This window comes from Callithrix jacchus, chromosome 3, assembly GCF_049354715.1.
Source record: "Callithrix jacchus isolate 240 chromosome 3, calJac240_pri, whole genome shotgun sequence".
Taxonomy (NCBI): domain Eukaryota; kingdom Metazoa; phylum Chordata; class Mammalia; order Primates; family Cebidae; genus Callithrix; species Callithrix jacchus.
In genome coordinates, this window is record NC_133504.1 from 16,430,150 (window position 1) to 16,443,292 (window position 13,143).

Here is a 13,143-nt window from a genome sequence, read left to right on the forward strand (position 1 = left end):
TTACGTGTTTTGGTGTAGCTACCATATGAGATTGTTGACTAAAGTTAGGGTTAGTGTCTGCTCCCTGAATAAATTAGTTTTCATTGGGAAGCTTATTGTGATATAAGGTAATTCAGCTCACAATCTTGATCCCATCAGCCAGGCTGTTCTCTTTAACATTCTCAGACTTTTAAAAAGATCTACCAACCAAAAGCATAAAGATGTTAAAACATTTTGAATTGTGTAAAAGAGTATTGATTTTTAAAAATTATATTTGAGAGTTTATTGAGACAATATTACCACTTAATTATTATCCTTAAACAACCAGTATATTACTCAGAATAAAGAAGTTTCCCCTAACTGTGGCCTCTTACTGTTTTCCTTCTGCTTTCAAACTTAGTATTTTTTGAAACATGATGAAGTAGTATAGTATGATTATGAAATACACATACCTAAACTAATGTTGATGACTGCTTGAAGCAAGAGCAAGTTACATATACCATCTATAAACTGCATTAGCAACTAAATAAAGCTTGTCTCTGAAGGAATTTCATAAAGCTAGTTTCTTTTCCCAGAATGTCTTGAGAAAAATTTTGAATATAAAAAAGAAATGAAGTATTAGGTCATTTTTCTATTCATCTGTCTAAATTGGAACTCAATCTCATATATTTTGTCTTCAGTGATTATAGGTACCGAAGACTGAGAAACATGTTTTATCTGGCAGTAGATAGAATCGGTGCCTATTTTACTATCCTTCAATCATTGAGAAATGTATGTCTTTCTCTCTTGGTAAAATGGTATTTATAATGGACATATTAAAGGACTTATGAATAAAAGTGAAAGCTTTCTATTATTACCAATCAAATCATCATTAATTGCAGGGTTCAATGAAATATATTCTAGTATAAGGAAGTATCAAGTCCCTGCTGTGCTAAATCCAACAGCCAGGGGACAGTTCTTCAGGTTCCCACATCTGTTCTGGAATATAAATTCACATGGAGACGCACAGCTCCTTCCATTTCAATGACTTCACAAACTCTACCAAATAGTGCTTGCTCCATAATGAGCCATCACGCTGATGATACTTCGGCTAAAAACTTCAGCAACAGAATCCCACGAAGTCTAGAGAGATCTGGTCACTGATGCCCCTGCTATTACCATCTCCACTGCCTATGCAGTGGATGTTGGGAGGTCAACTGCGGTAGAGCATCTGGCTCCAGTCACTACCATCTTAGCTGGATCAGATTTCACTCTATCTGAAAGAGTTTTTCTCAGGCTTTGGGGAGGGTGGAGGGTGATCAGTTCCTTTCCTTACTCAATGTTCTATTCAGCTTAATCTGCTCCATGCCAGTTGTTTCCAGGCATTCACACAGCCTCTTCCCTACAATATAAACTTGTTTCCAGGAGAATTTGTTTGGGGCAAGCTCTTTCGCCCAGGCTGGAGTGCAACAGTCCCATCTTGGCACACTGCAACCTCCGCTTCCTGGGTTCAAGTGATTCTCCTACCTCAATCTCCCGAGTAGCTGGGATTACAGGTGCACGCCACCACACCTGGCTAATTTTTACATTTTTTAGTAGAGACGGAGATGGGGTTTCATCATGTTGGTCAGGCTGGTCTCGAACTCCTGACCTCACGTGATCAGCCCACCTCGGCCTTCCAAAATGCTGTGATTACAAGCATGGGCCATTGTGCCCAGCCGCTTTTAACAAACTCATCATTTGACTTGGTTCAGAGGCCACACCATGTCTCCTCTCTCTTTCTACCTCCATGGTGGTTCTTCATCAAGAGACTCATTGATCAAAGTAACAACAATTCTGCCTCACAGGTCCCATTCACCTGCGACTCTTTTGCTGTCACAGCCTTTAAGCATACATTCAATAGCTTCTCACTCAGAGGGAAGAAAAAGATAAAATTCTGCTGTTCTTAGATACCTGCCTTATAGAATTATGAAATTTTAGTTTACTAAAGGATGCTGACCTATTAAAAAATCCGTTAATCAATCCTATCCCGAATTCACGGATATTATGTGCTTGAGTTTCCACCTCCACAAACTATCCAGTTTAATGATTAAATCAAGGAAGATGTGGTAGTACTTTTCCCCCACAGATGTTAAAGTTTAAGTCATTTTTTTTACCCCAAGTTGTTATTTATTTTCACGAGGGGGGGAAAAGAATCCTTTATGACGGTGAAAATATACTTTTAAAAAATACAATAGCTTCCAGCAACATGCTGTTGCTGCTGTTATAAAGAGAAAATAAAATACATGCATTCTATAATGTTTTCATTTGTCTATTCAAGAAATTCCAAATAAAATACTTCGATTCTATTAAATATTACAGCTTGAGGAGTTGAAATTTTTTCATGATAAAAATGTAATTTGTGTGGTCCAAACCTTGACTATTTATAAAGGATGGAGTTTTTAAAAGCTTGTATATATCAATAATGAATGCTCCCCTATCTTTGAATTAAACACTTAATTCAAATAAATGTAAAAAATTGGTGAATAAATTAATAATGAAATATGTATCAAAATCTTTATGAAAAAATAAATTTCTATTTCTTTTCCATTTTTATCTTGTAGATTTTCTAAATGGGTTTAAGTCCACAAAAATAAGTACTATCTACCTGTAACTCTGAAGAGATTCAAAACACAACAGTTAACATGCCTAAATCCTTGAGCAATCGGTATACAATTAAGAGATTCCTGACATTTATTCTTAAGCTAAGTTTAAGTCATTTTCTAAACAGTGTCAGTTTCAGTTTTTGTTGAGAGAGTCCTGAATAGTTTGAAAGAAAGTGAGAAGAAACTGGATGGAATGAAACCAAAATGAACATTACAAAACTAATCCAGTAGCTAGCCGTCCCAAGGAAAGAATGTATATACCTGTCCCTTCAAGTTTCTACATGCCATGATATACTTTTAATGAGCCCACCTTGTTTTCTTACATTATTTTGTGGGAGTTCCACATGAATAGACTTCAATAGACATTTATGAAATGGAATCTGGCAATGAGTAGCTTCACCAATAGAGTTACTGTAAGATGGCACTGTTTGGTCTTTTCATCCTACGTGATGATACAAGTAATTTGTATTTCTTTTCTTTGAATGTGCTTTTTAGACTATTAACATTTTATTATGTTTTGCCTAGTTGGGTACACAATGAATGATCTCATTTTTGAATGGCAAGATGAGGCACCCGTACAAGTGGCAGAAGGACTCACTTTGCCCCAGTTTCTGTTGAAAGAAGAAAAAGATTTACGATACTGCACTAAACATTACAATACAGGTAGGGGTTAAGTAGTGTTCTTTACACTTACTACTTGTGGTTTGATGATATCCAGATGTTTCTTCATTATAATGCTGTGCTAACTATTCATAGATCAATGTTTTTCATAGGCAGATAGCAGAAAATGGATGCATTTGAAACTTCTGAATACTTTGATTCATTGCATATTGTTAAAAAAGTCATCTGTATGAGACCAAAATCATGCTTGGTCTTTATTTTTATTAAAAATAAAAATCATATTTAAATAATTTTTTATGAAACACTCATAAGTACATAGCAATAATGTTTCCAAAACCATTCCTTTAATTTCTGTGAGCAATGAAATGTGTTTTTAACCCTTCTTGAGCAGTAAACACTGTGTTAAGAAAAATTTTTTAATTGCTTTTTTTTAAAAAAGAAGCTTCATTTGGCTAACTTTTCCCTTTGTCATGTTTTCGTGCATTTCAGCATATTTTTACCAAAGTGCCTATTATGCATACTAAGACACTTGACGTAAACATCAGATATAGTTATCAACACTAAGAATTGGGAGACTCAATGTGACATTCGTATATGACAAATTCTGTTCAATTGCTTTAACTAACATGGGCTATTCCATAAGATATAATCTAACTATACAGTCTATTTATCTGAATTCCATTAAATGCCCCATGATTGAGACATCACTCCATTGTGGTGTGTATATGCCCTCCTACAAGCATCAGCTGCTGTTCTTATCATTTCACTATAGTAACTGCGATTCATTGTGGACTCAGCATTTTCCAGAACTGTGCTCTGACCTTTCACTATACAAAGTCCCTAGTCTCTTATCTCCTTAGCAAATTCACAATATCTGATCAAAAAGTCACTGCCATTTTCCTTTTAACTCAGAGACAAAGCTCATATCTAACTTATTAGGGAGCTCAAGTTTAACATGTCAACACAAAGATAAAGGGCAGGCAAGTCAATAGCAGTGTCCTTGCCCAGTTCCCTTAGAGAGATGCTAAAAATCCCCTAGAGTTGTCTTAGGGAGGTACATTAGTTTCCTGGGGCTGCCATAATAACCTATCACAAACCGTGACTTAAAACAACAGAAATGTGTTCTCTCCACAGTTCAGAATCAGGTGTCAGCAGGAACATACTTTTCCTCAAGGCTATAGGGAAGAGTTTTCCCCTGTTTCTTCCTGACTACCTATTTCTGGAAAACCTTGTTCTCAGCTTGCAGTTCTATCATTTCAGTCTCTGAAATTTCAGAGTCACATGGGATTTCCCTGTGTGTGTGTTTTTCTGTGTCCAAATCTCCCTCTTTCTATAAGGACATCAGTAATGTTGGATTTGGGACCCCCTCTTATCCAGTACAATTTCATTTTTAACTTAATTGTATCTGCAAATACCTTATTTTCAAGTCAGGTTACATTCACAAGTTCTGGGTGGACATGAATTTTAGGGAGATATCATTTAACGCAGAGCAGGAGGTGAAGTTGTAAACATCAATTAGGGATGAATTTTTATGGTAGAGAGTCTCAAGACACTTCCTTAAAGTAAGTTTGCCTACTCCCTTGAGTTATTAAATGAGCGATTACAGCATAAAGGAAAAGAACTTACATTATGAATGCCTACTCTAAGCAAGGAATGGGACAGATGATCTCTTTCTTGGATGATATCACAGAGATGTCACAACTTTACATTCTAGAAGCACTGTACTGTCCAGAAGCAGAATAATGTGCCCAAAATATATAGAGAATAAAAGCATCTAATAGAGTCCTCATTCAAGTACGTGGTTAATTTGCTTCAGGTCCCAGCCTCCATTTCAATTTGCTTTTACAATGCACAAGAATATCCTCTTTTAATTGTTTTCCAAAAATGGGCCCAGATACCACATATGTCTCTTATGTTACTTGTGCAAATATAGCAAACAAATAACAATAGTAGTTTACCTAAGAACCACATTTATAAATACCCTTTCCTCCCATAAATGAAGTATACTTAAGTTAAAAATGTGTTCATACACAATTTAATTTCACCAAATTAGAGGATTTCTTCAGTTTTATATTCACTATCGCAAAGTAAGTATTTGTTATATGCTACAGCACCCTATAATCTGTTTCCTGCTAATAATTTCTCCAAAATCTTTTACCCGTCTTCCCCTTGCTCCATAATCCCTTCCACAGTGACTTGCTTGCTCATATTCACCAAGCTCATCTCTGTCTCGGCCTTTGCCCTTGCTCTTCCTTCTGCATATAAAGCTCTTCCCCAGATTGTTCCAAGCCTAATGCTCCCACATCCTTCAGGGTTACTCAAATGCCGACTCTTGAAACATCCATGTTTGTTAAACACCCAAATCCTGCTTTCACTTTCTGAAATTATATCATTCAATTTTAAATTTACTTATTTATTGCCTGTTTCCTTCGTTGTTCTAAGTTTGTATTATATTTATTCTATTGATTACTATGTTTCTGGGGTCCGCCGCTATGCAAAAGTGACAGATATTTGTCCATGTTTTTCTTTTTTCTCTTCAGATCCATATATACTGACTATATTTATTTATATTCAGACAATAGTGTATATTTGTGTTCATGTGTATATGCCCTAATTTTCTTTCCCAGAAATATTATAAAGCTTTTTAATTTGTATGGATACATAATAGCTGTACATATTTCTGGAGGTACATGTGAAATGTTGATACAAACATAAAATCTGAAATGATCAAACCTGGGTCATTGAGATATCTATCACCCCATATATTTATCAGTTTTTCGTGTTGGGAATATTCCAAATCTTTTCTTCTTTCTATTTTGAAATGTACAATAAATTGTTAGCTATAGTTCACCCCATTGTGCCACTGGACACGAGAACTTACTCATTCTGTCTCAGTGTACTTTAGGACCCACTCACCAACCGCTTCACCTGCCTTCTTCTCAACCTCTCGAAACCACTGTTCTCTTCACTACAACCATGAAGTCAATTATTTTGGGTCCCACATGTGATATTGTCTTTCTATGCCTGGCTTATTTCATCTAGTTCCATCCATGTTGCTGCAAATGATAGAACTTTATTCTTTTTTGTTTGAATAATATTTCATTGTGTATATACACTACAATTTCTTTATCCATTCTTCCACTGAGGGATACTTACTTAGGTAGGCTCCTTATCTTAGCTATTTTGAATAGGACTTCAACAAACATGCAATTAACAGGTATCTCTTTAATACACTGGTTTTCTTTCTTTTGGATATATACCCAGTAGTGGGATTGCTGGATCACATGGTAGCTTTATTTTTAGTTTTTAGAGAACTTCTATATTATTTTCTCCGGTAGCTGTACTAATCTATATTCCCACAAACGGTGTATGGGTGTTCCAATTTATCTGCTTCCTTATCAGCATTTGTTATTTTCTGTCTTTTGGCAATGGTTATTTTATTGGGGTGAGATAATATCTTATTGTGGTTTTGATTTGCATTTTTCTGATGATTAGTGATTTTGAGCTTTGAAAAACACTCTTTTTAAATAAAAACACAATGGAGCTTATCTTTTTACCTTGAGTATCACCTAAAATTTAGAGAACTTATACAAAGTATCTGAATGGTTAGTATTTGTCACTAATCATGCTATAAGATTACTTAGTGAGTTATTTACCTGACACTATAAATATGTTTCAGTTATTCTTGTTTTATTCCATTTCATTATTTTTCATAGAAAAACTTAAAACTTCATATTTAATAGCACTTTAAAATAGAAGTATTTTCATATATTTCAGGAATCTTTAGGCATTTTGTACATATTTGATAAATTGACAGAAGGATCATTTATGGTTTACACAAACGTTTCTGATTCCTATTCACTTAAGATTGGAATCCACTTCCCTGGAGTTTATGAACTTTTTTTGAGATTTAAACTCTGGAATCACATGCATGGATTCACCCAGATATAGCACCCTTGCGTCATCTATGCAACCTCACACAGCCCAAGTCACATTAATAGAAGTTTGCCCTGAGCCCTACCTAGCAATAGGATAGCATTTGCTCTGTAGCATCTTTCTTCCATGGTAAGTAACATAATGTTACTTAAAGAGCAGAATGTTAACTTTATTACCTCATACTTCTTAAAATAATTAGAATAAAAACAATTAAACCAAGAACTGAATGATTTAGAAAAAAATTTTTATAAAGGAGAGATAACATAGAGTAGTGTAAATCAATATCAGTAGAGTAGGAAGTAGAATCAGGACACACGCACAAATATAAACTTAATGTTGAATTAAACCATAACTTACTCCTCTATTTATTGCTTACTATAATAGAGGTAAATAATAGAGATACAAAAGCATAAGTATATAGTACAAATGGATCCCACTTGTTTTTAGTAAGTGTGATTTTAAGTTATTTTCAAAATTATTAATGGAAAATCACACATTTTCCTAATTGTTTGCATTATTATTCAGAGAACCATTCATCTTCAACTATATTTATCCTCTAGCACTTATTTTAAAGAAAATGGAAAGGCTTCTGGAACAAACAGCACCTGGCTCTAAAGAACCACTGAAAGCACCAGAAACAGCCAATGAGCAAAGAAGATCTTTATAAGTATCTATTTCCCCTGTCTGCCTCAGAAGCAACTGTCAGAATCAAGTGAAATAATAGATCTTCACTTGAAAGTGAAGCACTTTTCAAATGGGAAGTAATAAAATTTCCTTCTATTTCCTAAAAGAGTATACTCTCTTACTACATTGCTTCTAGATGCTAACAGGGAAAAAGTATTTTTCAGGAATTAATGTGAGTCTTTTTTCATTGTCGTGGAAAGTTTTATGACAGCATCTTTATCAAAATGAATTGTGAAGCTGGGAGCAGTGGCTCACGCCTGTAACCCTAGAACTTTGGGAGGCTGAGGTGGGCAGATTATCTGAGGTCAGGAGTTCAACACGAGCCTGGTCAACATGGTGAAACCATGTCTCTTAAAAAAAAAAAAAATTAGCCGGGCTTGGTGGCACATGCCTGTAGTCCCAGCTACTCAGGAGGCTGAGGCAGGATAGCCTTTTGAACCCCGGAGGCACAGGCTGCAATGAGCTGAGATCACAACACTTCACTCCAGCCTGGGCGACAGAGTCTAAAAAAAAAAGAAAGAAAGAAAAGGAAAAGAAAAAAACAAATTGTGATATTTGATGCCATAACAAAGCCCTATTTTTACTAATTGCTATTTACCTTATCACCAATTAGGAAAGTTTACGTGTATAGAAGTGCGATTCCATCTGGAGCGACAAATGGGATACTATCTGATCCAGATGTACATTCCCAGTCTTCTGATTGTTATTCTATCCTGGGTTTCATTCTGGATCAACATGGATGCAGCCCCAGCCAGGGTAGCTCTGGGAATAACTACTGTGCTGACGATGACGACGCAGAGTTCAGGATCACGGGCTTCCTTGCCAAAGGTAAGTGTGCTGAATGAGCACGCACATCTTTGCACCCACACATGTAAATCTTGCAAAGATATCATTGTCAGCTTTGTTCAGATATTTTTCAATGGCATTTCAATAGCGTTACTGATTTTTAGAGTAATAAATAACTAAAGCAGAAAATCTGTAAAACAGAAATAAATGAAAAAATTCTAAAAACCAGTGATATCCACTATTCACATTTTGTTATGATTTCCAATTATTTAATAATCAACAATATTCATACACTATGGATGTCTTTGAATCAATAGGTTTTGAACACATGGACATAGGGAGGAGAGCATCACACACTGGGGTCTGTTGTGGGGGCTAGAGGAGGAACAGTGGGCAGTAGGGAGGTTGAGGAGGGATAACATGGGGAGAAATGCCAGATATAGGTGATGGGGGATGGAGGCAGCAAACCACCTTGCCAGGTATGTACCTATGCAACGATCCTGCATGACCTGCACATGTACCCCAGAACCTAAAGTGCAATAAAAAAATTAGAAATATATTAAATATTTAAGTTGAATCTACATGATAATTTTAAATGGTGGCACAGTACTTCATTGTATGGATATGCCATAATTTATTTAGTCACTCTTAGGACTGATACTATAATAAATATTTATATAATAAATGTCACATATATGAGTATATGTGTATATATACATATGTGTGCCTATGTCTTTACATATCACACATGTCACCTATATACATATATATTTATATATGTATACTTTATGTAAATGCACCTATGTAGACACGAACACCAAACACACACACACATATATAGCTTTGCACATATCTTGTGTTATGCTCTTAGCATACATTCTTATAAACAGAATTGCTGCACTGATAGCTGTATGCATTGATATATATTGCCAACATTTTTTCAGAAACAATATACCAATTATATTACAAGTATTGTATCAGAATACCCACAGTGCTGCACCCTGAGCCAAATATGGTATACATCAGTTTTGTGGGGATTTTTTTCTCCCCTTTGCTTTTAAGTAGCCATAAGTCAATGGGAGGGAGGCCTTATCTAATTCCATGATTTTCATCTATGCTGAGCTGCCAGGATTAAAATAGAATTGTTTCTTCTTTGAGTCCTGTAAAAGACCCAATATTGCTTTGCATAAGATATCTTGAAATAAAACTCTTTTCATTTATTTAGCTGCTTAGAAATAGAAAATTATTTTCTTCCCCTAAAATGACATGAGAGACATTTCTATCATCGAAATTAAGTAATTCTGTGGAAGCTTTACAATTATTTTCATTGAATGATGTACCTCGATGTAATAAAATCATATTAGCTTTCTTCATGCGTTGGATGCTATCTTCGTGCCACAGCAAGTAAATTATAACCTATTGTCATGGCTCCCTTAGTCATTTCTACTAATTCAGTCTATGATTCAATTTATTAGATTAAGATGCCTGTATAAATAAAAATTGAAAATAGAAATTTGATCATTAAAAATATTTAATATAGGAGGAACTTGAGATTAACATGCACTGCCTTACTAAAATTTAACGGTTATCTTTCAAAATAATGTCTATTTATATTAACAATTTATTGTATTTTCAAAATGGTTCGTATCAGCTAGTGTTTTCTAAAATATTGTTCATGCGAAAATTATAAACCTGTTTATAAATTCAAACTAATAAGTCTCAATGCTTATTTACATAAGGATAAATGTCATGAGAGCTCTGTGTAATAGTGGAAATTTCTTGTTAATTTGTAAAAGAAATCGTCATGGTGTATATATGCCACATTCCTCTCATGGACACAGGGAGGGGAACATCACATCCTGGGACCTGTTGTGGGGTGAGAGAGCTAGGGGAGGGATAGCAGCGGGCGGGGGATTGGGGAGGGATAACATCAGGAGACATATCTAATGTAGATGACAGGAGGATGGATGTGGCAAACCACCATGGCACGTGTATACCTGTGTAACAATCCTGCGCCATCTGCACATGTGCCCCAGAACTTAAAGTATAATTAAAAAAAAAAGAAAATAAATCACCAGTTTACTCAATGATCATCATGAGCTAAACAGAAATGAAAGCTCATTTGTCTATATGCTGAAAGTCAGAAAAAGGACAATCTATGACTTCTACCGGGCACAGTAGAAAGGCATTTAGATACAGAGAGTAACAAAGAATTCGGGTTGCATGGAAGTGCGAGCGGAGGAAGCAGAGACAAAATGAGCAGTAAATTAAAAACAGAATGGGGGCACAACTTAACAAACAGGAACGTCTAGAACTGCTTCATACTTTTTTCTCAAGAAATAGGAGACATTTTAAAAAGGCGTTAGAAGTGTCTGTTCATATTCTCCACCCACTTTTTGATGGGATTGTTTGTTTTTTTTCTTGTCATATTGTTTAAGTTCTTTGTAGGTTCTGTATATCAGCCCTTTGTCGGGTAGATTGCAAAAACTTTTCCCATTCTGTTGGTTGCCATTCACTTTAATGATAGTTTCCTTTACTGTGCAGAAGCTCTTTAGTTTAATTAGATCCCATCTGCCTATTTTGGCTTTTGCTGCCATTGCTTTTGGTGTTTTAGTCATGAAGTCCTTGCCCATGCTTATGTCCTGAATGGTATTGCCTAGTTTTTAATTTATGCAGCCAACAAACATATGAAAAATAAGCTCATTATCACTGGCTATTAGAAAAATACAAATCAAAACCACGTTAAGATACCATCTCATACCAGTTAGAATGGCGATCATTAAAAAATAAGGAGACAACAGATGCTGGAGAAGATGTGGAGAAATAGGAACACTTTTACACTGTTCGTGAAAGTGTAAATTAGTTTAACCATTGTGGAAGAGAGTGTGGTGATTCCTCGAGGATCTAGAACCAGAAATACCATTTGACCTAGTAACCCCATTATGAGGTACATGTCAAAAGGATTATAAAATATTCTATTATACACATGCACATGTATGTTTATTGCTATTGCGGCACTGTTCACAATAGCAAAGACTTGGAACCAACCCAAATGCCCATTAATGATAGACTGGATAAAAAAAGGTGGCACATATGCAATGTAGCCACAAAAAAAGGATGAGTTCATGACCCTTGCAGGGACACGGATAAGGCTAGAAACGATCATTCTCAGCAAACTGACACAATAACAGAAAATCAAACACCACATGTTCTCACTCGCAAGTGAGTGTTGAAAAATGAGAACACACGGACACAGGGAGGGAAACATCACACACCGAGGCCTGTTGTGGAGTGGGGGGCTAGGGGAGGGATAACAGGTAGTGGGGTGATAGGGAAGGGATAGCATTAGAAGAAATATGTAATGTAGATAATGGGGTGGTGGATGTAGCAAACCACCATGGCACATGTGTATCTATGTAACAAACCTGCACGTTCTGCGCATGTACCCTGGAACTACTTCAAGTTCTGCAGTATATGTGCAGAACATGCAGGTTTGTTATGTTTGTATATATATATATATATATATATATATATATATATATATGGCTTTAATTTCCACAAGACCTTAGAGGAAAAATAGGTTTTCAGTGGTGAGTTCAACTATACACATACATGTGTATAAAGCCTCTCCATCTCTCATCACAGAGACAATGACATCTAAAATGTGAAGACAGGTGTGACTCTGACCCACAAAAAGGTTGATTGACAAAGTGATGCCTTAAAAGAGGTTGACTGTATCATCTCAGAATTCAGGATAGGTCAGGAATAGGGAGATTAAGCATATTTAATTACACGCATTCAATTTTAGGAGGGCAGACCCTGAAGACCCAAGATAAACAACAAGAATTAATCTATTGGATAAGACCATTCAAAAGAGAAGAAAATCTCTTTAAACATTCAATTCTGATTCTGTGACTTTGGGTCCAGAGAGACAGGAGGTAAGGGCTTTATAACTTGCATTTAGGAACAGATATATGAGACCATGCACTTTAAGATCTGCTCTTCTCAACCTCACAAAGAACCCCCCGATGCCTGAAAGTCTTGCCACTGAAGCACCCACAATTCACATACTGACAGCTTCTAAAAAGCAGGAAAACAAAGTTACATTCAGGAAAATTGCTTAGCAAACATAGGAGGATGAAACAATAAATCATCAGTTTGTGGTCTTTGCCTAGTGTTTTGTCTAGGCTCTGTGTCAATGCATCTCTTGCAGGATAAGAACGAACTTAGAAATCAGTAAAGTAAGACTCAGAGAATGAAATCTCAAAGAATGGACTTTAGCCAGCTTCTTGAGAACCACATAGCTGAGATTCCTCTCTGATATTTTCTACTGCATTGGGTTCTACAATATCATGATAAATCAAGCATGCAGTCACTCAAGGCAAGAACACTCCTGTGATTCATTCCTTGATGCTTGGGACTCTTTTGCATTTTTGCAGTGTCTGTATCGGGTGGCCATAAGAAGGTGACATATGCATTCTATTTCCAGAAAATTTTCAGGGTTGTGTAACTT

At 35.8% G+C, this 13,143-nt stretch overlaps 1 protein-coding gene and 1 long non-coding RNA gene across 3 annotated transcripts in view; one reads left to right on the forward strand and one right to left on the reverse strand.

The window, feature by feature from the left end:
• The window catches only part of GLRA3 (glycine receptor alpha 3), a 185,890-nt gene that overhangs the window by 136,129 nt on the left and 36,618 nt on the right, over window positions 1-13,143 (forward strand). For both annotated transcript variants that reach the window (XM_002745204.6, XM_002745205.6), the window contains exons 6-7: window positions 3,129-3,266; window positions 8,458-8,672. In XM_002745204.6, coding sequence (XP_002745250.1) covers window positions 3,129-3,266; window positions 8,458-8,672 — 353 coding nt within the window. The remainder of the gene's footprint in view (window positions 1-3,128; window positions 3,267-8,457; window positions 8,673-13,143) is intronic.
• The window catches only part of LOC108590766 (uncharacterized), a 148,761-nt gene that overhangs the window by 112,510 nt on the left and 23,108 nt on the right, over window positions 1-13,143 (reverse strand). The gene's annotated exons all lie outside the window — the stretch shown is intronic.